General features: G+C 41.2%; 1 protein-coding gene and 1 non-coding gene across 3 annotated transcripts; both read left to right on the top strand.

The window, feature by feature from the left end:
- The first annotated feature begins 1346 nt into the window (after positions 1 to 1346).
- On the top strand, positions 1347 to 23429 carry LOC116628305 (placenta-specific gene 8 protein-like). Of its 2 annotated transcripts, none has more exons than XM_032398549.1 (5): positions 1347 to 1386; positions 15550 to 15678; positions 17222 to 17346; positions 21446 to 21568; positions 23219 to 23429. In XM_032398549.1, exons 2-4 carry the CDS (start codon positions 15579 to 15581, stop codon positions 21548 to 21550), a joined length of 330 nt encoding a protein of 109 aa, XP_032254440.1. In that variant the 5' UTR covers positions 1347 to 1386; positions 15550 to 15578; the 3' UTR covers positions 21551 to 21568; positions 23219 to 23429. The 2 variants fall into 2 exon arrangements, with proteins under 2 accessions (XP_032254440.1, XP_032254450.1); XM_032398559.1 differs by having other exon boundaries at positions 21446 to 21560; positions 23219 to 23322.
- LOC116630356 lies at positions 10450 to 10580 on the top strand. Its single transcript, XR_004298952.1, has one exon. It is a non-coding gene; the product is annotated as a small nucleolar RNA SNORA18 (small nucleolar RNA).
- Positions 23430 to 23997: the final 568 nt, after the last annotated feature.

Here is a 23997-nt window from a genome sequence, read left to right as displayed (position 1 = left end):
ACTTAGGGGACTGGAGTGGAGTCGTGAGGAAGAGCATTTATTATACCAATAGTGAGTTTTCTACTTAATGGTCCATGTGAATGCGAACAGTCAAGGCAAATGTCCTTCAAGAGAAGTGAGCACCCAAGAACCCTTTTCCACTTATCTTGTGCCTCCAGGAACAACTCCCTCTGTACACACCTCTAACCTGGGGGGAACAGAAAACAGTTTGAATGATGTGAGTCATTCAAGCTTTCTGTTCAAACACCATTAAAGAAAATACAACTTGTTAGGGTCACACTGATAGGACCGAAGGACATTTTAACCTCTGCTAAGCTAACACATTTTTAGTCAGCAACCTGGAAGCAATTGCGGTTTTATATACAGTATTGGGTATTTATGTGCCTATCTAATGATTCAGTAAGTGAGTCATTCCCTCTTCTGTTCCTCCGCCCAATTCCGAAAAGCTACCTTTTCCTATTACGATTTTTTTTAAAGATTTTATTTATTTTGAGAGAGAGAGTGAGAACGTGAGTGGAGGGAGGGGCAGAGGGGGAGAGAGAATCTCAAGCAGACTCCCCACTGAGCAGGGAGCCTGACACAGGGCTCGAACCCAGGACCCTGGGATCATGACCTGAGCCGAAGGCAGATGCTCAACTGACTGAGCCACCCAGGAGCCCTCCTATTACGATTTTTTGTTAAATCCCTCCTCTTGCTTTCCATCCCTACTCAAGACCCTCTGCATCTTTCACTCACTATGAAATTGCTCCCAGAGTGGGCTCCTTGACATCAGTCTCGCCTTTGAGAACCTGGCCCCACACTGGTACCAGACAGGTGGCACCAAAATGCCACTGACCACATCCTCACTCTACCCCCTCCCCTTCAATATCCCCTCTTGTCCATGCCACGAGCTCCTTAGCTCGGAACTGAAGTCCCAACCACCTGGCCAGAAGGAAGGTTACATATCTCTTTAGCATTTCTAAGACCTCAGACCAGCTGCCCAGTGCTTACTTTTAAACACATTTCATGCCCCTTAAATGTCTTAGGGAGTGAATAAATTAGAGAAACCCTAAATAAATAAACAAGCCTTGGGCCTTCATAAAACATGTCACTGCCTAATCATAAATAAATCTCGCTGTCTAAGGGAGCAATGGTGTCAGGCAAATGTCACAGAAAATAAATATAATGAGATAAAATGCAGTGTCCACTTTCTTAAATAGAAAAACACTGACCCCCAACGCAGTGGAGACAACTAGATTGCCTTCCTCCAGTCCCACCTCCTGACTTTCGCCACCCCTAACCCCACCCTTGCTGACTACAGCCCAAGGCTGCACCAACAAAGCAGCTGTGTTCCTGAGACTTCTCCTATTTGGCCTGAGCTGCCGTCTTCTAGGTAACTAGAGTGTGGTAAGTATTACTGCAATACAAAAGAATACCTTTCAGTTGTGTAAGCTTTTGTCTTTCCCATCTTCTTTCAAAAGAAAAACAAATTTAAAAAAATTAATTTAAAAAAATTAACCATAGAATGAGTAAAACCTTACCATGTAATTAACACAAGCCGGGGCAGAATTGAGTGGTAGGTATTCATCATTTGCCTCATTGAAAAAAAAATTTTTTTTAAACTCATATGTCTACAGCATGCAGTTGTCTTTTAAATTAAATTTGGCAGTAGTGATCCTAAGAGCCTAGGTATATCATAGACTGTTTCTTTAAAATGTGCTACTAGAGATACATGTTTAAGAGGAAAAAAAATGTTCTTAATCATTGCAGAAGAAATCATTGTGTTACCATTAAGACTGGTGTGTTTAAACAGAATATTTTAAATTGCTTCTAGAAAGTTTCTTATTTTATAATTGGTTTCAGGAATTGCTGTTGGAATTAGTTTTGCTGGTAGGGAGGCACAATTTCTGCTTTCATTTTGAGGCTTATTATTATCTTATTGTCAGAATTAACTCTAAATGTCTCTTTTTATATAACAAAAACAAATTTTTTGAAATTGTGATGATCTGGCCACTTGTTACCTTTCCTGATTTGTAGCATTGTTGTTCTCAGCAATAATACCACGGCAGCTCGGGACGTCTGGTGGCTCAGTCGGTTAAGTGTCTGCCTTCGGCTCAGGTCATGATCCCGGGGTCCTGGGATCGAGCCCCACATCCAGCTCCCTGCTCAGCGGAGAGCCTGCTTCTCCCTCTCCCACTGCCTGCCACTCTGCCTACTTGTGCTCACTCTCTCTATCTCTCTGTCGAATAAATAAATAAAATCTTTAAAAAAAAAAAATACCAAGGCAGCTCTCCGTAGTTTCCCTGTTGAGGGAATGATTAGCTTTTCTCACTTGCATGATTTAAAAGGAAGAGGAAAAAAGAAAGTTTTTTCTCCCTCTTTTGTCCAGACCCCCTAAGGCAAGCACATTTCTTAAAAATGGTTGTTATAAGGGAGGGGGTGGGGGGTCGGGAGGTGGTATTTCTGACATCTAGATGTCTAGGCTAGAGACTTTAAAATCGTGTGTATGAAACTTAAAATTTCTAACTTCATACCTTTGTTCATTAATTAATTAATTTATTTTATTTTATTTTTTAAGATTTTATTTATTTATTTGACAGAGAGAGACACAGCGAGAGAGGGGACACAAGCAGGGGGAGTGGGAGAGGGAGAAGCAGGCTTCCTGCTGAGCAGGGAGCCCGATATGGGGCTCGATCCCAGGACCCTGGGATCATGACCTGAGCCGAAGGCAGACACCTAACCGACTGAGCCACCTGTTCGTTCATTTACTTTTTAAAAAAACACCCGTTGAGCATCTTGTCTGCTCCAGGCTCTGTAGTAGGATAGAGAGTTGACTGGCTAGCAGCAGCAGCGCTGTCACCCTCACTCCAGTAGAAGAGAAGGACCTGAAAACAACTGACCTGATGGGAGTCTTTAGACGTCTTAAATGCACTGAAAAAGTTACAGTGTGCTCCTTGTCTATACCCTTTCAGATGTAAATAAGTATAAAGTCCAATATAATTATGATTATGTCCCTCAAGGGTTACATTTATTTGAGCAGGGAGGCTAAATATTTTTCTAAAATTTTCTCTCATTTATTTTACTTTATTGCCCCAGCTTTATTGGTGCCCTAAGGATGGGCTGAGTTTACCTCCTGGTCAGTAACCAACCTTAAGAGCACCTGAAAGTGTTAGCAAAATGGAGAGGAAGTCCAGCGGCCTGAGTGGGCATCCCACGGTTAGCCATCAGTTTTATTGAGACATTAGCACTGAATATTGCATGGAAGCTCACTTGGGTTTAACGTGAGGGACTGAAAATGGAGACAAATGTGTGTGAGTTTAATGGATGACTCTTAGCACATTGACCACGTTCTGGAAGAATACAACTGGAGAAAAAAATATTTTATAATCAAGTGTTTGTAGAGTCTGCTGCCTTTTCCCTGAACTAAATTTGTCAACATTTAAGTGTTTCATGGCCACGAGTAACTGTATTTTCACTGAAGTTTTGAGATCTATTTACACCAACTAGAAGACTCAAAATGGTTTTGTTGTTGTTCTATAAAGTATTGGATGGGTCCTGCTCAAGTTTGAGATTACAGACACCACCCAAACTCAACAACCTGCAAGTTTTGATAGTTGACTTTATGGCTAAGGACCAGGACTATCTTAGCCCGCTTTACTTCCATCGCCGGTATAAGTGGCTGACAATGGGGGGCGGGGGACTGGGGTGGAAGGGACGCTTCCACCCACTTACAATAAAACAAAATTTAAAATCACTTAATGAACTTCACTGTTTAGCCAAATTAAAAAAAAAGAAGTCTGTTGGCGATGTTTTGTACTGGAGTGGATGCAGCTATTGGCTATATTGACTTACCAGGTAAGGGACCTCTGGCCCGCATATTTAAAAAGGACAGGTAATTCCAATTCAAATGTGAGTCACAGCAAGATTTAAAATAGAGTGCTATGCTGCATAGATCTTCTAGTTCTTTTAGCCAAAATATTAAATCTGAGACACGTACAGGACAGCTGTCCTGGAGATGCAGTGGATACCAAATAGGCTGAGCGTGGGAGAGCCAACCCCTCTGCAGGTCCAGTTGCCGGTGATACCCTCTTCTCCTTTTGGGATTCCTCTCTGCTGAGCTCCTAGTGGAGACAAAGAGTTCCAGGAAGGACATGAAGAGAGAAACAGAATAAAGGCAATACATGAGTCTGGGGAAATAGACCATTGCCCAAGTGAGGGATCTGGTTTTAGTTGAGGGATTTTAGGATATTTGCATATGAGTTGGGACTTTTAAGTTAACTCAAAGATTGATTCACTCAGTTAATAATATTTTAACCTTTAATTCTGCGGACAGAAATAAATTGTGGGATGAGCTGGAAGAGTTCCAATTAAACTCTTTCTTAGAAAGAAAGACCCTCTCTGCTCTTCTACATCAACTCAAGAGTCATAGCAGGGGTCTTAACTAATCAGATAATAATTCTGAGCTAGAGCACGATGATTGGCTATCACTTCTAAAAGAGATGAATGCTTGCTCCCCACGTGTAACGAACAGCAAGATCTACCCTGTAGGAGAAATGGATTTCTTGCCATATTTAGGAGAATATTCATTAAAATATAGTCCTGTGCACGAATTATTTTTTACTGGACTAAACATAAGGACATACATCACAAATTTCAATAAGGTTAACTTTTGAATGGTGGATTTATGAGAGATTTTTTTTGATATTTTTGTGATTTTTTAGAGTATCTTCATTGAACATATTATTTTGACTAAATTTTTATAATTATACATGTTTGCAGTAAAAATTTAAGTGGTAGGGGAAATTTGAAATTGGCCGGGGTGGGGGGGTGCGAAACGTGTGTTTTATTTTTGTGTAAAAGACTTAGGCTCCACTACTTCAGTACTCAAATCTTCATTTCGGCTAGACTTTCTTTAATACGGTGATTTTCAACCCTCACCACACCTTGGAGTCACCTGGGAAGCATTAAACATATCTGCTCCAAGGCCACTAACCCCTTCGCCCAGACCAATGGGTCAGAATCAGAGTGAGGCCAAGTGGTTGGTATTTGTAAAAGGTCAACTTTTTGCGCTATCTACGATTCCATGTTGCAATTCTTTGATCTCCATAGCACTGCCCAGGAAGTTAGTTACTTAAAATTGGACTCCAAGGGTGTTTTACCGCCTTTTTTTATTGCCACAGTGAGTGGGTTTTGCTAACACCTGATATAAGCATTTTCCAGGTTCTACGGTGCACAGCTTTGGGACTTTGATTACTCCTCTGCTCACATGCAGCTCATTAGTACATGCAAAAGATATGCCTCTTAACAAAACAGTATCTGCTTCTTTTAAATGCTCATTTAAATGTCAGTTGTAGTCTGTATTGGCCATTTTTCCTTTCTCAGTTTCCCCACTGTTCACTTGCTAAAGCAGGCCCAGAACTGGTTTCTGAGGAAAACACAGGCTTTCTCACCAATATGCCTTTAGCTTATCTCCATGTTGAGTTAGAACAGCCGTAGGCTCACCTCCATGCTACACCAGGGTGCCTTCTATTCAGCTGTGTGGCCTGGCTGCATCATTTAATTTTTATAACCATGCATTTGCCTTTATAACCATGTCTTTCCTTCTGCATACCTGTTCCTATGCATAATAAGCAGCCCTCATGGGAATCTGAACTTGGGTTCTCACCGAAGACTTCTAATTCAGACCCATTGCTGCCCAATTTTTATCAAATCCTAGCTGGTGAAAATACTGCTCATGGAGGGTTGTCCAAGAATATACATCCACGTGTCTCTCTGAACAATCTACATTTTAAATCTGATTTTTAATCCTGAATCATCCAGATGATTAGAGAGAGAAGGAATTCCCTGGGATCATTTTAGCTGCTCATAGATTGCTCTCAGTGATTCTACACCAGCATTGCCCTTTAACCCTATAGTAGGAAATAAGTTCTCAGAAGTCACTGTTCTGTTTATTGTAAAGATACTGTTAAAGGCTTTGACCACCGCATGTCATATATCATCTCCTTTTTGAAGACCTTGAGGAGAAATTTCTCTAGGTCTCAGTCTATTTTTATTTTATAGACATGGTCAATTTCCTAAATGTTTGTGTTCCCTCTTTGCTTTGCCTGGCAGGAAGCCCAAAACCTCATACACAGCCCATGTCCAGCACTGTACGGGGATCTTAAAGCATGTGCTAAATTTGCTCCAGACTTTATTTTCCCTGTGACCAATTTCTTCATTTTTCATTTTGTATCTTGTTTTATATGTAAGTTTGTAAGCTGCTCAAATCTTCTTAAGAACAAGATGAGAGTATGAATCAGAGTTTCTCAGCCTTGACACTGTTACAATAATTTAATAATTTATTGTTGGCTCAATGGGGGATTAAATGGGGAGTTTGGAGGAAAGAATGGGAGGTGCGTCCTTGACCTCTATCCACTAGCTGTCAATAGTAGTTCCTGGTACTGGGAAGGTACCTTTCACTCGACAGATTTATCTCCTGCTTTTAGGGAAGAAGGGCAAGAAAAAGAGGTAAAAATGACCTTCCAGCTTCTGCCATTTTCTCAAAGTCCTTCAGCTTAATAACATTCAACATGCCAAGCTGCCATATTTTAGGGTAGTGTATCCTGAACCCCAATACTTAGTATTTTCTAGGATACGGGCAAGTCACTGTTTTGGGGGGACCCAGATGACTGAAGCCCACTTTCACCCTCAGAAAAACCTGCAAACAAACAAAAAAAGAAAACAAAATAAAAATAAAAGTGCTCAGTTTGCACATCTCTGTATCTCATATCTCAAGTTAATGTAGCTTCTGAGGGCTTTCCCGATGACCCTCGGGAAAAGGAAGTGGAGATACTATCATTGGCATTTAGACAAAAAAGGCACAGAGGTAGCCAAGTACCTAGTGTAGCTAGTGCCCAGCGTGCTGACTCCCACGTCCAGCAGGCTCTCCACCATATCATGAGAGTGTTGAAAAAGTTGAGCAGGAAGACAGGCAAATCCAACTTGGAGGATTAAGAATGGCTTCATGGAGGAGGTGGCATTTGAGATGAGATGTTAACAGGTAAGTAGGTAAACAAGGGACAAGAGCTCAGGGCAGGAATTCTTGCAGACTGGTGAGCACCGTGGCCTGACTGGGTAGATAAGGGAAGGAAATGGTAAAGGACTGAAAAAATAGGGTGGGTCCTTTTCTGAGGACACCCTGAAATGGTTCAGAAGTGAACAGGCATTCTTCCCCGAGAGCCATGTATGCCTGACGGCAGATTAACAAACTTTAAGAAAAAAGTAGCAGAGAAGCTGAATTAATTAGGTCACCAGAGAGACTCGTGATGGTAGAAGGATGAGAGACCTAGGAGGATCCAATGTATCCTGTGCTCTTTATCCCCAACCCTTGCCCCAGTTAAATGTTTTAGTGAGCAAAAATCTTTACTTCCTTAATGAAAGTAGGATAAAGGACTCTCTGGTGTCAGAAAAATTCCCAGTCGAGCACTATCAAATATGTAAGTACTCCTGAGAGGGCTCCTAATTTAAGGATAACCAAGCACGAGCACCATTTTTAACAAAAGGGGAAATGTTTTGGAGTAGCTTTTTGGTTATAGAAATTATTTAGCTTCAATTAGGAAATGCCATAACTTCAATTACACACAATTGACTTTAAATTTACATATAACATAGTTTTCATTGTTTTGGCTAAAATTTTCAGAAAATGATGTGATTGGTGGTACATTAGTCAAGGATCCTATTGTGATACAGGCAATGCAGGGCTCTGTAGGTGGTCCTGATAACTGGCTCCAGAGGCAGATCAGACTCAGGACTAGCAGCAGGCCTGCTTTGGTGCTTCTGGGTGCTGGAGAAGCTCAAAGAGGGAGATTTTTGGGGAGGAGCAGGATCTGAGTGTGTCTGGGGAGAGAGGGAAGCCTAGAAGCCAGATACTGGTAAGTGAGGAAACTCCTTTCCAATCCAAGTCTGTAAGGAGAAGGGATATATCCTCAGCTAAGGCCCAATGTGAGGGCTTCACTAAGTTGGGCAGAATGCCCTCCTGCCACCACTCCATCACCCTGGACAGTGACCAGAGGCTTTTTGTTTCCAGATATTATTTAGTTTAAATTAAGAAATGTCATCCTTTCAACTATGCATAATCATTTTTAAATTTCCTTATAACTGAGAGTTTTCAGGGTTTGGCTAAAATTTCAGAAATTACTTTGTAGGAGAGAAAAAATCATTTACCCTCTACCCTTCTAAGTTCTCAACTAGGGCCCCTGAAAGAAAAGACAGATTAAGAAGAGAAAAACAAGTTGATTACACATGTATCTCGTATACATGGGAGATATGCAGGAAAATGAGTAACTTTCAGAGGTGGCTTAGAATTCAGGCTTAAACACCAGCTTCAGCTAAAGGCACTAAAGAGAAAGTGTGGGGGAAGCCAGTTATGGGGAGGGGAGCAGGAAAATAAAGGTAAGATTTGCTATGCAGATTTAATTCCGTAAGTCTTAACATTGATTAGAGTCCCTTGTGGTATAAAGTCATCCCTCTCTTCCTGATAGGAGAGTGGGACACTTACAAATGGAAATTTTCCCTTATAAATGTAAATTTCCCTTAAGGGTAACTTTGACTCTGTTTTCACAGCTTCTCCTGTGTGTGCTGTTTCTCAAAATAATGGACTCAAAATAACTCTTATGCCAAAGAGGCATATTTTGGAATGGCATTTTCTGGTCTATATGTAACAGGTACAAAGACAGAGTCCCCATGTGATGCAGAGAAGGCAGACTTCTGTTTGAGACGCAGGGTAGTGGGACAAATGGTTCCAGATGCAGACTCAGAACCAGCACTGAAAGACAGGCCTGCTGGGGGCTGTTTGGATGCTGGAGAAGCTCAAAGTGACTCAAAGCAGGGCCTTCCCAATTGACTTTATTTACTTTACTTTTCCAGAAACGGGTTGCATATAACCCATGGAATGATCTAGTAGAAAGCTGAAAGCCAGAAGGAAGTGGACAGAGGAGAAAGGAGGGATGGAAATAGAGGGAATGAGGAGCCTGGGGAAAACCAAGGTGAGCGATATTCAGCAGTTTGGTGGATCCCATCAACATAGCTGAGACTGGTTGAGAGAAATGGAGCCCATGCAGGCCCCAGGCCAGTCAGTGCGACTCCTCCATAGATAGGACTTGGAAGATAGGACTTGGTAGAATGGAAGAATATCAACTTTGGCTTCAGCTCACCTGCCTGATAACTGGCTCCAGAGGCAGATCAGACTCTCTGCTGCTCCAGGTATTTGGTTTCAAATTAGGAGAAAAGATTGTTATGAGGCTAGAATCCCACCACGAACCTAAGATTACTTAACATGGAAACTGGCAGTAGAAACTGCTCAAGAAATTTCAGTTTCCTTCCTTTGTCCATGAATAAACAATTACATTCCCAGAGAAAATGTTCTAAGAATTTAGATAGAAAATCATAAATTGTGGCCACCATTAGGGTCCTTGGCCTCTGCTCACTCCCTGGGGGGTGGGAGACAGCTTCCTGCACAACCTAGGAAAGCCCCATTGTTTTGGCCTCCCCCACACCAATCCCATTCCTGTAAATTGGGAGGCAGAAACTGCCCCACCCACCACGATATTCTCTAATTCCAAAGTTATTCCCAAAACCCTCCAGATAAATGGAGAATGCCCAGTTAAATTTGAATTTCAACTAAAGAATGAAAAATGTTTTAGTATAAGTCTGTCTCAAATATTGCTTGGGACTTATTCAAATTTAACAGAATCTCCTTTATTTTTTTTCCTAAATGTGGCAACTCTATTTAATCATTTAACCATAATTTCTGTTTTTCTCAGTCTTAAGCCTAGGCTTCTGCTTCCCAGATTCTTGTAGCACCCTATGGGTAAAAAGAAAGATGGTGGCATCACCAGGTATTGACAAGGACATGGGACAAATGAAACTCTCATCCATTACTGATGGGAGTGTAAACTGGTACCACCACTTGACAATACTGTTTGGCACTATCTACCAACCCTAGGACCCAGCAGTTCTACTCTAGGTGTAGACACAACAGAAATACATACCTCATCCACCTAAAGATATGTACAAGAATGTTCATAGCACTAGGATACCATTCCTAATAGTCCAAACTGGAAACAATACAATGGTAGCATGGATAAATACATTGTTTATATCTATGTGATGATTTATTATATGTCAATAAGAATAAATGAATTGTTGCTGTATGCTACATGGTTGCATCTCACAACCCTAATTTTGCACAAAAGAAACCAGACACAGAAGAATAAACAGTGCATATAATTCAACATGTGTAAGGCTCAAACACAGGCAGAGGCAGAGGGACTTCCTAAGAGAGTAAGGAGGGCTTCTGTGGTGCTGGTAATGTCCTTCTTCTTGAATCAGGCTGTGGTACAAGAACTGTTCACTGTTAAATTCATCAATCATGCTGACGATTTCGGCACTTTACTGAATGTATATTGCACTTCAGTTAGAGGTTTACTGAGAGTTGAGGTCTATCCCGATGGGGCTTTTTCTGTAGACCCACATGGTTGGATACCCCTCCTAGAGTGTATGTGTGGTTTCCTTTGTTCGCAGAACTATGTGTTAGATCTGTGGGAAGGAACTGCAAGACATCTATCTGCTAAAACTATGTGAAAGACCTAATAGTCACATTTTTAAAATCTTAGGTATTGGTGTATCCCAAAAATCTGTACAACTCTAGGGTGTAATAGTTTAAGGGTGAGTATGATTTGAATTCATTCATGTTTAGAAGGTGTTTGAAACTGAGAACCAGGCAGATCCATCTACTCTGACCCTAAACATGGCCCTGAAGTAAAGAAATTGGACCCCAAAGATTACAGGTGGGGAATTTTTGAAGTATGCCCATATTCAAGCGGAGATCAAAGAAGTCCAACTGAAAGAAAGAACTCTACCGTACTGAACAAAAGTTCTTTTTAAAAGAGCTATTTTGAAGATTATGATTCTGACTTTGGAGGAACTATGGTGATTGGCAGTGGAAGGAATCACATGTAAAATTCCTTAAATAAAAATTTATTGACTTTAAATTAAAAAAAAAAGTTTATTGAAGGAGAAATAAAAGTAGAACTGGAGGGTTACACTGTCCACATAGGAACAAAAGCAGAAGGAAAAGAGGCAGGTGGGTGGGAGGGGAACGACTAGCAGGATGTGCCACACAGGAGAGGGATTTCAGAACAGGATGTGAACAAATCTGTGGGAAAACCGGGGCATGTAATGATCCCTGAGTTCTAGCCTTTGAAACATGTGTGACTAGGAAGCAACGTGTTAGGTCCCATTCCTCACAAGGACTGCTTGTCTGGCTACTGTAGACCCGGTTTTTATACCCCTGGGAAACTGAATCAGACACCATTAGAACCCCTCCAGAAGCTCATGCTTCACGATGCCCTTGATGTTTTCGAACCATGGTTTCTCAGCACTGTTGTTGACATTTGGGGATAGAACATTATTTGTTCTGTGGGGGCTGTCCGGCGTTTTGCAGGATGTTTAGCAACATCTCTGGCCTCCACCCACTAGAATGACCATAGCACCTCACCCCCAATTGTGACAACCAAAAATACCTCAAGGCATTGCCAAATGTCCCCTGGGAGCGGGGGGTGGGGTTCAAAAGAATCCTGGTTGTGAACCAGTTAACTGAATGTGTATGGTGGAACTCTAGAGGAAGTTTTTGAGTGACTGGGTTCAAGATACTAAAAATACATACCTAGATAAATACACATGAGCACACACATACAGACCGACAGGCATACTTAAAAGAAAGCAAAGTTAGTCACAAACTGTCCACCTCCCTATAGTTCCAAAATTTGCCTGGGAAGGGACAACTTAAGAAATGCTTACCTTTCCTTCCCAAACAGGTCTTGCTCACTTTAGCTGGCCAAGATTCATAATCCCAGATTGAGAGACTCCTTGGAAATAAGCGTAACAGTTTTGGAATCCCAAGAACTGAATTCAAATCCCAGCCCTGCCACTCTATCACTGTGGACGTGTGACTTACTTTCTGTTTCTTTCCCCTTCATCTGTGGCCTTGTGGAAGACATGCCTCATGTCCTCATCTATAAATTAAGGATGTTGGACTAGCGATCATGACTTTTCCTTGGCTCTGGCATGTAACCTCTTTGCCTCAGTTTTCATGTCTGCAGTAGAAGGCATCTTACCAGCCTTCATTCCCTGCGTGCTTCAGTCTGCTGGGAATATTAAAGGGATCAGTGTTAACTAGAGATCAAACAAGAACACGCTTTAGAAAGCAGAGTGCTCCTTGCAAGCATAAACCATTGTCATATTGGCAACAGATCACACTCAGGTTTTCCAACCACTTTCCTGGCACTCAGACTCTCTGTAGACTATCTCTCTCTCATGTATATGGTGATTGGCAGTTTTCAAAATGTCTTCACATAACAGGATCTTACTCGATCCTGCCAAATACCAGCAATGACTTCAGTCCCAGTTTTCAGATTCCTACCCCATTGCTCATTTTATCTACCACACTGTGTTAGCTTTCTGGAGCTGTGATCCCAGGCACGGCCCCATACTATGAATCAGGCATAAGACCTGCTACTTAATGACCTTTAGCCTCAAATAGACACAGGGGTGCATATATCAGCTCACTGACATACAGGAAACACAGTGTTGAGTAGACATGGTCTATTGACCTACTCTCATCACAGTAACACAACAACCCATGGGAAGAGGGCTACTACACTCATTTTAAAGATGTCAAAACTGAGGCACAGAGAAGTTAGTTTACTTGTCCAAGAACACACAGAGGGTGGAAAATAAATTTGAACCCAGTTCCTAATCACAATCTAGACCCTGAAGAGTCAAAGTGTGGGCCAGATACCAGGAGGACTGGCACCCCTGCAGAGCTTGTTAAAAAGCAAGCTTCAGGTCCCATTCTGGACCTATTGAATTAGGTTCAACGCTCTAAAAGGATACTAAGTGAGTCCTGTGCATGGTGTAATGTGAGAACCACGGCTGCTCGGTGTAGATCCATCCACACAGAGAAGCACAAAACCTATAAATAGACATACAACACATGCACACACACATACAACACATGCACACACACATACAGTATAAAAATATACTTCTAAACATCTTACTTTAAGAAAGGGAATTTACGGGTTGAAAAACAAGCGGCAAGAGTCAATGTGTTAGATTAGGAATTAAATTAATTGACTTAACACACACAATACAATTTAGGATAGATGTGATTTGTATGTAGGGCAATCGCAGCAGATGCCCATTTCAGGATTCCTATCAGAACTGATTCTCCAGCCTGCTCACTGGCATTTTTTTTTAAAGATTTTATTTATTTATTTGACACAGAGAGTGAGAGGGAACACAAGCAGGGGGAGCGGCAGGCAGAGGGAGAAGCAGGCTTCCCGCTGAGCAAGAAGCCCGATGCGGGGCTCGATCCCAAGACCCTGGGGCCATGACCTGAGCCGAAGGCAGTCGCTTAACCAACTGAGCCACCCAGGCGTCCCTGCTCATTGGCATTTTGTTTTTACACCAAACACAGCAAATTTTATACTTACTGTAAACTAGTGACCACAACAAATAGATATTTCCAGGGCTGTACAAAGGGTAATGAAGCGCTGGAAGAATAGTTAAGATAGAGTCTTTGCCCTGGAATAATTTTTAGGGTTGGGGTCTTGAAAAGAACTTTAACATAGTTTTCCGTTTTGGTACGTTGGCTAAACTGATTTGTGTGGTTATGTGAATTTTTTCACCCAAAGCATTGATTCTTCTAAGAAGTAATTTTCTATTAAGAAGTTTTTCTTCTTACTGGCATATTTTTCTTTTCTTTCTTTAATGATACACACGCAGCAGAGAGAGCTATATGTACCTTTCGTGTCATGCTTTTCCCAGTATATATTTTGAAGGCATTGGATCATTCATCCTTGAGGCCGGAAGTATATCTATAACATTCAGTATCGAACAACACATTACCTGTGCAATTTATTCGACTTTGGTTTTGTTGAATCATGTGCCCACTCTGATTGGATGATAGTAGGAAAGATATCATAGTCCTCCTAAATAATCAGAGAGGAGAAAGACCTTTGGACTCCAATGAAATGTTTATCTAGCCCCATAGTTTCAACCATAATTCCTGGTGCAAGGTGACAGTAATTATAGCACCTTCTCAATCTGGTGGTTTTCCCTTTGTGTCATAAAGCAGGTTCTTGATAATAAATATTTGAGTCAGCCTTTTAAGGCGGTCAAAGTGCCCTGGCTTATATTATTCCATAATACCTCCACCCCATTTGTAGGGACTCACCTGGTGGGGGAATCAACTGATCACAGCCACGATCTCAGTGGAGACAAAAATCAATCAGGAAAAAGAGCAGGGCAGGGGAAGAGCTAAGAAGACTGACTAGTAAGGGCTGAGCGAGAGGGAAATGACCTGTAATCAGTGGTCCGCAGAGCTGTCTGCATCACAGTCGCCTCTTAAAACTTTTACTCGCCCAGGGTCCACCCCAGCTACTGAATCAGAACCAAGTATGTGTGTTTTCAACCAAGCACTAAGGATGAGCCTAGTGCAGTCAGGACTGAGATACACTCCGGGGGCATCTTTGATTGGGGCCCTCCCTGACGACAGGGAGGGGCAGGTGGACTGATAATGGGGCCGGATGTTCCTTCCACCTGGCTATGGGAAGTGTTAGAGGTGAGCAGGGTCGAAGGCTACAAAGTACAGCATATGGTTAGATATGAAGTAGTAAGGAAGAAAGTTTTAACATTAACCCTTGTGAAACCTAACACATTATCTCCCTTGGGAGTTCTGGAGACTTCCAGGAGACTTCACTTGATCGCTGGATGAGCCCAGGAGCCCAGGAGGCTTCACTTGATCACTGGATGATATCTGAGAAGTATATAGGCACCACTTTGTTTGAGGGACACTATTTCTTAGTGGTTTTGCAACTACTGGATTTTTCTGTGGAAGCTTGAAGTCCACCCCCCATTTTTTTTTTTTTTTTTTCAGATTCTGGCCTGACAATTTCACAAAAAGAAGTTAATCTTTTTTTTTTTTTTTTTTTTTTTTAAGTAACCGAGGACATCTGTTAAAACTTTAGCTTTCAGGATACCACTAGCAATTATGGAATGAGGACTGACATTATCTAGAAGCATCGGTGTAATGACAACTTTTTTGGAGAAGTAAAGAACTCTATCTCACGAAGTTCTTAAGGGGCAATTGAGATATGTCTATGCAATAGCTTTGTAAAAGTCATTACAATCTCTATTAAATAAAACACCTCATGTGCAAAAAAGACATTGTTCAGGATGGTTATCTTGAAATAGAAAAAAAAAATCTTGCTGATAAAAAGAAAAAAGGGATCGGAGAAAGGGGCAACAAAACCCCCCAGAAAACCTGTGGAAGGAACCCTCACCCCACTTCCTTGATGTTTCTCATTACCAAGTATCGACAATAGTCCGGAAATGTCTTGCTAAGTCCGTTGAGGGTGGCCACCCCAATCAGGAGAAGTGTGATGAAATGTCTTCTCGACTGGGGTCTACGTGCCATCCAACCAATACTGGTAGGTGTTTAATACCTTTTTGATTTTGTTTTCACAGGCAGTGCCCTTTGGAACTTAGCCTTAAAAATGAATCCAGTCGTTTCGCAGCCAGGATATGGTACAGGAGGTGCGATGAATAGTGACTGGCAAACTGGCCCATTGGACTGCTGTGATGACCTGGGGATTTGTAAGTGCGCCTCATTACTGCTCCTCCTCAACTCCCAGATTGCAGGTTCCTGACCTAATAAAACTCATCTACTTTTCCTGTCACTGAGCCCCCTGCTCTACTGTCCAACTCGGAAGTCACGAGCTGCAAGCCCATGGGTGGATTTAGCCACCGGATGTGTTTTGTTTGTCCCGTACATGATGAACTCGCTTCTTGTAGTAATTTAAAAAATACAAGGAAACATATGAAAATAAGATTTCACATAAAAATCTGGCTTTCCAATCTAGATTTCCAACTCCTCTCAAAAATTGGAAAATGTGGAAAGATGAGCCTTCATCACACATGGCAGAGTTCAGCTGCTGCTTAGCATGAGCTAATCCCATTAAAGGAGATTCTCATTCTACAGTTTGCCGTATTTATTTATGCCCGCTATTGGCTATTTTGTGTTTTTCTCCCGTCTATTTCACTCATTTTACCTGCATGACCTTGAGTTTGTGATCCTTGTCGAGATCAATCGCCATCTGCCATTTTTCACCTCTTAGTATCACCGTGCTCTTGACACATGCTCCATCTCGTCTTCTACTTACCTCTCCCTTTTCCGACAATGCCGTTCTGTGTTTTCCATCTTTCAGTGCCATTCTTGCAATTCTTGTCACTGTTCCATTTCAGAAAGCACTGCAGGCTTCTACTTCTTTCCCACTACAAAACACACTTTGGTATGAGAAGTTTTTTATTTCAGAGTCTCCTGCAATATGGGTTGTAGACATTCTCTGTGGGGCTCATCTCGACATCATGTGTGAGAAACAGCCTCCTTTTTTTGTGTATGATGGAAGTGCCAGGTTCTTTGGAGATAACCTGTTGCTTAAAAACAATCAATCAAAAACCACTGACTCTCTTATCATATCTAGGGTACAGCCACACTGCAACTCCACCCCAGCACTTTTCAAAATAGACTTTTACTCAAAGCATATTTGAGAACAGTTTCCTGTTTCTTGTTATTTTCGTGGGCCCTTTCTGTGCCTTGCAGAGACTCTTTAAAGTGAAACTGTGCTCAACTTTTTAAACAACTGATACCAATATCCCTTAATTTCTGCTTGCTTCCATCCTCATAATGATGATAGAGTCCTTTTGCCTGAATGACCTTCTAGAATCTATTTCCGCTCTTTGTCCTTAATGATTCTTCACTCAGTGTTTTCTGACCCTCAACCCCCTCCCATGGTTTTCCGAGGGCTTCTCAGACACCCTGACGCCACAAACTTCCTCCCCAAGCGTGACCCAGACGTAACAAGGGCAGGGAAGAAAGATAACGTGAGCACGCTCGGATTGGCAAGGCAGGAGCTTCTGCAATTAAATCGGACCTGATACAGTGACTCACAAATTATCCCCAATTCCTGGGTAGAGGGCTCTAGCAGCAAGACATAAGGAGCCAGATGACAACATGGTTTTCTCCGAGGGCCCGTGAAAGCCATTTCCTGAGCCAGCATCTTTTTGAAAGAGGTGTGATTTCGTTGAAAGCATGATGCCTTTCACTAACGCTTCTGTCTGGCTTCCCCCCTGCACTCAGGCCTCTGTGGGACTTTCTTTCCCTTGTGCCTTTCATGTCAGATCGCCTCTGACATGAACGAATGCTGTCTGTGCGGAGCGAGTGTCGCTATGAGGACCTTGTATCGGACGCGATACGGCATCCCGGTGAGTCGGCCGCGCGCACCGGGACACACAAGCCGGGACAGCCGAGGGCTCCCTTCGGGCTGACCGCATCTGCGCGATTGCCCCCCTCGCCTTCACGGCTTGACCCTAATCTTTTCTCTACTCCCATCCTAAATTTTTGAAGTGATTGACAGAAGCCGCGCTGCTGCCCATACTGTGGAACGTATTAGTCATAATATCTTATGTTGTTCCTGTAGAGGTGTCTCTGAAACAGTTGCTGGAGGTGAGCAGGTGAGGAATGCAGAGCCCTTAGCCTCTCCCCGCTTTGCTCAGCCGGACCCAGGACCCTGCAAATCTGCAGGCTGGACGATAGTTTGTTAGAAAGCCTTGGGGAGAAAATGGGTGTGTGATAGATCCCTTCCGAGCTGGTACATCTGCCTCATAAGCCAGTGTTCCTCCATTCAAAAGGGATTATTAAGCATCTAGGCTCTGGCTAAGTCATAAACTGGTATTCATTCATTCAACAGAGGTTTGTCCTGAACATCAGACATGCCCAGTACTATTCCCGATGCTAGAGGCACCTCAGTTAACAAAGCAAATCAAAATCCCTGTCTACATGTAGCTTACATCTTGTTTCTTCTTATTTTTTTGAGACCTTTATTTTAACATAGTTTCAAACTTAAAGAAAAGTTGCAGAAATAATAAATGGGGTGGGGGGAGGAGAAACAATGCAAGGAATTCCTGAATATCCTGCACCCACATTCCCCAAATACTAAAATCTTGCCATCTTTGTTTTATTTACTCTTTCCTCCACCTATTTGTCTATTCTTTTTTTCTGAAACATTGATAGGAAATTACAAACTTGTTGACCTATTACCTTTATTACATCATGTATTTCTTAATAACAAGGACATTCATTTATATAACCATCATACAATGATCAAAATCAGTAATTTAACACTGATACAGTACTATTAGCTAATTTGTGGATCTTATTTAAACTTTACCAATTAACCCAATAACATTCTGTGGATGAGAAGAAAATCAATCTGGGATCACACATCGTATTCAATTGTCCTTCCTCTTTAGTTTCCTACAATAAGGAATAGTTTCTCAGTCTTTCGTTCTTTCTTTTCCCCCCAAATACAGATCAGTTATTTTGTAGACTATCCTTTCAATTAGTTGTGTCAAATGTGTCCTCATGGTTAGACTTAGGTTTTACACTTCAGCAGAACCTCCGTAGAACTGATGCAATATTTGCTGTGCTTCCTATCAAGAGGCACATAACATCAGTGTATCCCATTATGGTTGTTGTTTACTTTGATTACTTAGTTAAGGTAGTGTCCACCAGGATTCTCCACTGTAAGTTTGCCATTTTCCCCTTTAAAATGAGTAAGGACCATGTAGAGAGATGTAAATATCCTATTGCTCATCAAACCTTCACCCACTGAGATTAACATCCATTAAAGCTTCTCACCTGAATTAGTTATTACTATGATGGTTGTCAATGGTAGAGCTTACACTCTAATAGGAGAAGATCGCTACACTGTAACTAAGTAAAAACGTTATAGGATGCTGATAAGTGGTACAGAAAAAAATAAAGCAAAGAAGAGGAATAAAGAATGTTGAAGGTTCTAATTTTATTTTTTTTTTTTCAGCATCATAAAATATATTTTTATCCAAGCAAGGTTCATCCCGGGAATGCAAAGATGGCTCAATATCAGAATACTCTATTTACAGATTCAAAAAGAAAAACCATATGATCATCTCAGTTGATGCAGAAAAAAAGTTCAACAAAAGTCAATGCCCATCCACATTTTTAGAAAGGGAGTTCTACTTTTAAATAGGGTTATCAGGAAAGGCCTTGGTACAAAAGTGAAAGGATGAGAAGATGACCCATCTGGGGAAGAGCCAGGCGGAAGAAAGAGTGTCACCCAAGGCTTTAAAGTAGAGTTTATCTGGAATGTTCCAGAAACTGCAAGGGGCCAGAGAGGCAGGAATAGAATGAGTGAGAGGGTGGGGGTAGGATGTCGTAGAAAAAGATGACATTAGAGCAAGATTTAGAAATTCTAGGGCCTTGAGAAACCATTATAAGGACTTTAGCTGTTACTCTGAGTGAGCAGGGAAGCCACTGAAAATGTTTTAAACAAAGAAGTGACATGATGGATTCTTTTCCTGGAAACATAGCCTCTGCCCCACTCACTGCTCCCATTGCAACAGGAGCAAGTTATTAATCTCCCTAAGCCTTGACCCCCTCACTGCTAAATGGTCACAACAATACCTCCCCTTTAATGGGGTAGCAAGAGTCATGTGAGATAATGTGTGGAAAGGGCTTAGCACAGGACTTGGCAAATAATAAGTGCTCATTAAACAATCACTTTTATTTTTATTCTTTTCTCAGAGAATTACTCAGCCATTTCCTCAGGGCAGAGGTGTGTTCAGGGCCCTGGCCTCATTTCTCCTGTGTGCTTGCTCAGCTACCTGACTTGCTCAGCACTCAAGGCTGCTCTCATTCATGCTACTCCTAAGGCAGCATAACACACAGGGGTTCTTAACTTTATGCCTGGACCTTGAACTTCCTGAATTGTATGCAAAGTGTCATGCATGTGTACTTATGTGTATGGTGTGATGGTAAGATTCTCAAAGCAGCCCAAGACCCCAACATGGTGTATAGGAAGGGGCACTTACCTGGATCCTGGAGATAAGGCTTTGGGAACAGCTCAGCATGTTCTCTGATAAATCATGTGGTGGCATCAGTTTTCTCATCTGTCATGAGGAAGTTGTACAAGATGATTTCTAGGTCTAGGATTCTAGATATAGTAGGTTTCCTTAACATACAATGAAGCAGTATATTTATAGACAGTGTATCTCTATTTCCTCCTTAGAACAGACCTAAAAATAATTCCCAGGACTGATTTGTATCACTCAGGCTCTCTGTTTTCTTTCCCTTGCATATCTATGCAAATCTTTATGAGACTGCTACAATGCAGCCTCTCTGATCTGCCCTTCCCTTCATGAATACAGCCAAGAGAGCATCCCTTTGGCCAGGGCATAACCTGTGCAGGAGAGAAGGAGGAAGAAAAGAGACAACCCACTGATTGTACTACCATGAGCTGGGATATTATTCTGACATATATTTGCTCATTTACTACTTGCAAACTCTTGTGGTGTGGAAATTGTTACCTCCCTTCATAGATATGGATTGGCTCTTTGCCCCAAATGCTTACTCTGTTACATGACGATCAAAATCACTGTAGCAATGGGAAAAAATTTTTTTCATGAAAAATAAATCACTCATAATCTCACCATTTAGAAGCTCCTAACTATACACCACACCCCCGCCCCGCCCCACCCCACAAGCTCACACTGTAAATTGGGAATTATATTAAACTCAACATTTAAAAACATAAGTGCTGTCAAATAATGGAGCTCAAATTTATTTCAATCTGTCAAGACATGCAGTAATAAAACCAGGTTATCAGACTATAACTCCCTGGTTCCCTCAGTGCCTCCTGCACCAGAACAGGAGCCCCTTCAAGGGTGTGTCTTCCAGAAGGTCATTGAGGACCCAATTGGACCTTGCATTGAGAGGGCCCTCAAATCCTTGCAAAGTACCCTATTCCATGGCTTTCCAAACAATAGTCATTTTTTTCTTTCTTCTTTCCCCCATAATTTATGTATCTCCCCTTTGCTCCAAACTTCTTCCATTGCAGAACTTGAGAGATGTCAATGAAAATGGCTAGAGGGATACAATGTGGGGCCTCATCTGGCTCTGCTCACAAACTACAGAAAAATTGGTGCATTTCACAACAGGCTTTAAAGGGAAGCATCTCAGAAGAGATGTTAGAGGATGAGGGCTATAGTCATAACCTGCAGACCAGTTAAAATCGTGTCATATATGGTTAAGGGCACCGGCTTGAGAAAAGAAAGACCATGTGGCACTACCAATTTGTTATGTGTTCTGAACAAATCATTTACCTTCACTTGGGTCATCAGAAAAATGGGGATAATGAGGATTCTCACGATAAACCAGGGACATAAAATGTACCTTTTAAAGAGTTTTGAAAAGCTATGCAAATGCAAGGACTTCTGAGACTATATTTATGGGCTATATGTGGATCCACTGTTTGTTTTTTAACAGGGATCTATTTGTGGTGATTTCCTATGGATGAGCTGTTTCCCTCTATGCAGCCTTTGTCAACTCAAGCGAGATATTGAAAAAAGAAAAGCAATGAATGCTTTCTAAAAGGTGCTTGGTAAGTTGGTGGGAATTCTTTGATTTAAGAGTATCAAAACAAATGCTCACTAACATCCTTTATTTCCTTGGTCTTCGCTCACAAATACATGAAACATCCCTTACAAAATGGAGGATAAATGATTTTTAATTGCCAGCCTACACCAACAGTTGGTAGTCAGCTTCCATGGGTTGAGAGGGCTAAACCTGGAAGGATAGGAAAGAATTCTGAGGTTTGTTAGGTTGTCTGCCCTGTGACGTACCAATGAGCATGCCCCATATCAACCGTGCGTATCTTAACTAGACCATGATTGGAGGTAGTCGAGATAGGTGTGTGAGCAGACATTCGTTTCCCTAAGTCTAGTTCCTAGGTCTGCTGCTACCAACACTAACCAGTTGAGGTGTTATACTAAGTGTGACTGTGTAATGTGCCTAGTTCTGTGTTCTTGACAACACCAGAATATTAGTATAATAATCCTTCCTTCAAAGCGATGGGAAGCTATTTTAGTCTCTATAAATTCAGTGTGGACATTTCACCCAGTTATCCAAAACTCCTAAAGCCCCTACTATGAAGAGGAGTTACTGACTTTTTGGTGGCCGTGTTGTCGAAGTTGGGTAGCTGCTCATTTACCTATTTCCTAGCTCCCCTAGTCACATTTTTAATCTTCTGAGTATCTGTTTCTGTCAGACATGTGGGTAATAGTTTACTTGTCCTGTCTTTCAATCTCTTATTGCCAGTCCCCATGGAATTTGCAATCAAAGTTTAGTTTTCACTTGGAAATAACTATTATCTATAAAATCCGTTCTCCCAAGAGGTCTTTGGGAATGTTTGATCAGGATGGCACATTCATGTGTATAATAAGTTGTCACTGGCGCTATTTTGCCACATGCCCCACAAAATGGTGTCTTCTTCACGAACATTTTAGTTCATTTCATGTTGCATTTTTGTATCCTAGCATTTGTCTTCTGATTGTTTCAATGGCTTCCTGGAATGACTAAAGTGCTTTACTCAGTTTCAGGCAGAGTCAAGATGGGGAGTTTTCTTATCATTCTTTTTCCTCCTTATATTCTACCTCCTGAGAATTGACTGTTGTCTCTCTTTCCAAGCAGTGACATTTGTTAAAAGTCCTATGTTAACAACTTGACTCAGAATTTGATGCCAAAGTAGCCCGAAGGGAAGGAAGATGTGACAGTTTACTGGTACAGTCAATGAAAATGATTGTTTGGTGTTCTCTGCCTTTTGGAGACTCCTACCTTGGCATGGTTGATGACCTATTGACATTTGATAATAGAAGTTAACTCTGGCAGTCTACAGAGCATTCTATTGGTTCCCTCAACTACCTAACAACAATGCCTGACACTTAGTAGTCACTTAATAAATATTGTGGAAGAATAAATCAATGCAATTTTCAAGCAAGGAAGCATAATGAGACCCTAACCTAGGAGACTCATCAGAATCTTAACTGCTGATTGTGACTCTTTCTAATAGATTGTACTGAACCAGGGGCCATGATTTGATGTAGATCTTAAATATGTAGCAATTTGGCAGTAAGAGATGGGTGGAATGGAAGTTTTGATATTTGGAACAAGATAATGTAAAGAAAGATGAAACTGATAAATCCTAATTTGTTCATTCATTTATTCTCTCCTTTTTTTTTTTTTTTTTTCTGATTTCTACAGGTCACATTCACAATGTGGTGAAAGAAATGCTAGAATCACATACTGCATCTGTTGAGTACTATCTCACCCCAAATCTTAGAAACTAATTCAACTAATCATATGGTTTCCAGTGGCTTCAAGACATTTTAAGTTTCTAGTTTATTTCAAAAGAAATACATTTCCAGTGCTGTTCTCTAACATGACTGCTATTAAAAAATTAATGTCCTCAACATTTCTTGTGTCTTTATTTTTTTAATTTAAATTCAATTAGCCAACATATAGTACATCATTAGTTTCAGAGGTAGTGTTCAGTGATTCATCAGTGTCTTTAAATACAGCTTTATGAAAAATTACAATATAATTTTTTAAAAAAATGAACCCAAATTTGTCAAAATATTAAAGCTGAATGATGGGTACATGGAGAGTCTTTTTTTTTTTTAATTTTGAAAGGTTTTGGCTTTTTTTTTTAAGTATAGTTGGCACATAAAGATTCCTTATTCCACTTTTCTATCTTTATATATGTTTGGAAATGTCCAGAATAAAAAGTGTTTTAAATGTTGTCAAGGCTTTTCTAATTTTAGTCTTTCCCACCACAGGTAGGCAAGGTATCACCCTGTGTAATCCCTCACCCCAAGAGAGGGTGATATTTTATACGGTGACTAGCATAACATAATAAAAAAAAAAGAAAAAAAGAAAGGGTGGTATTTTGATCCACCTTGGGCCTCCCTTTGGGAGCCAGGATGGCATTTGGCACTTCTTACAACCCCGTAAAGTAAATCCACTCCAGGAGTATTTGCTGG

The sequence above is a fragment of the Phoca vitulina genome, unplaced genomic scaffold (genome assembly GCF_004348235.1).
Source record: "Phoca vitulina isolate PV1807 unplaced genomic scaffold, GSC_HSeal_1.0 scaffold3, whole genome shotgun sequence".
Classification (NCBI taxonomy): Eukaryota; Metazoa; Chordata; class Mammalia; order Carnivora; family Phocidae; genus Phoca; species Phoca vitulina.
The sequence above is the reverse complement of the archived record's forward strand: the minus strand, read 5'-3'. Positions and strand labels throughout refer to the sequence as shown.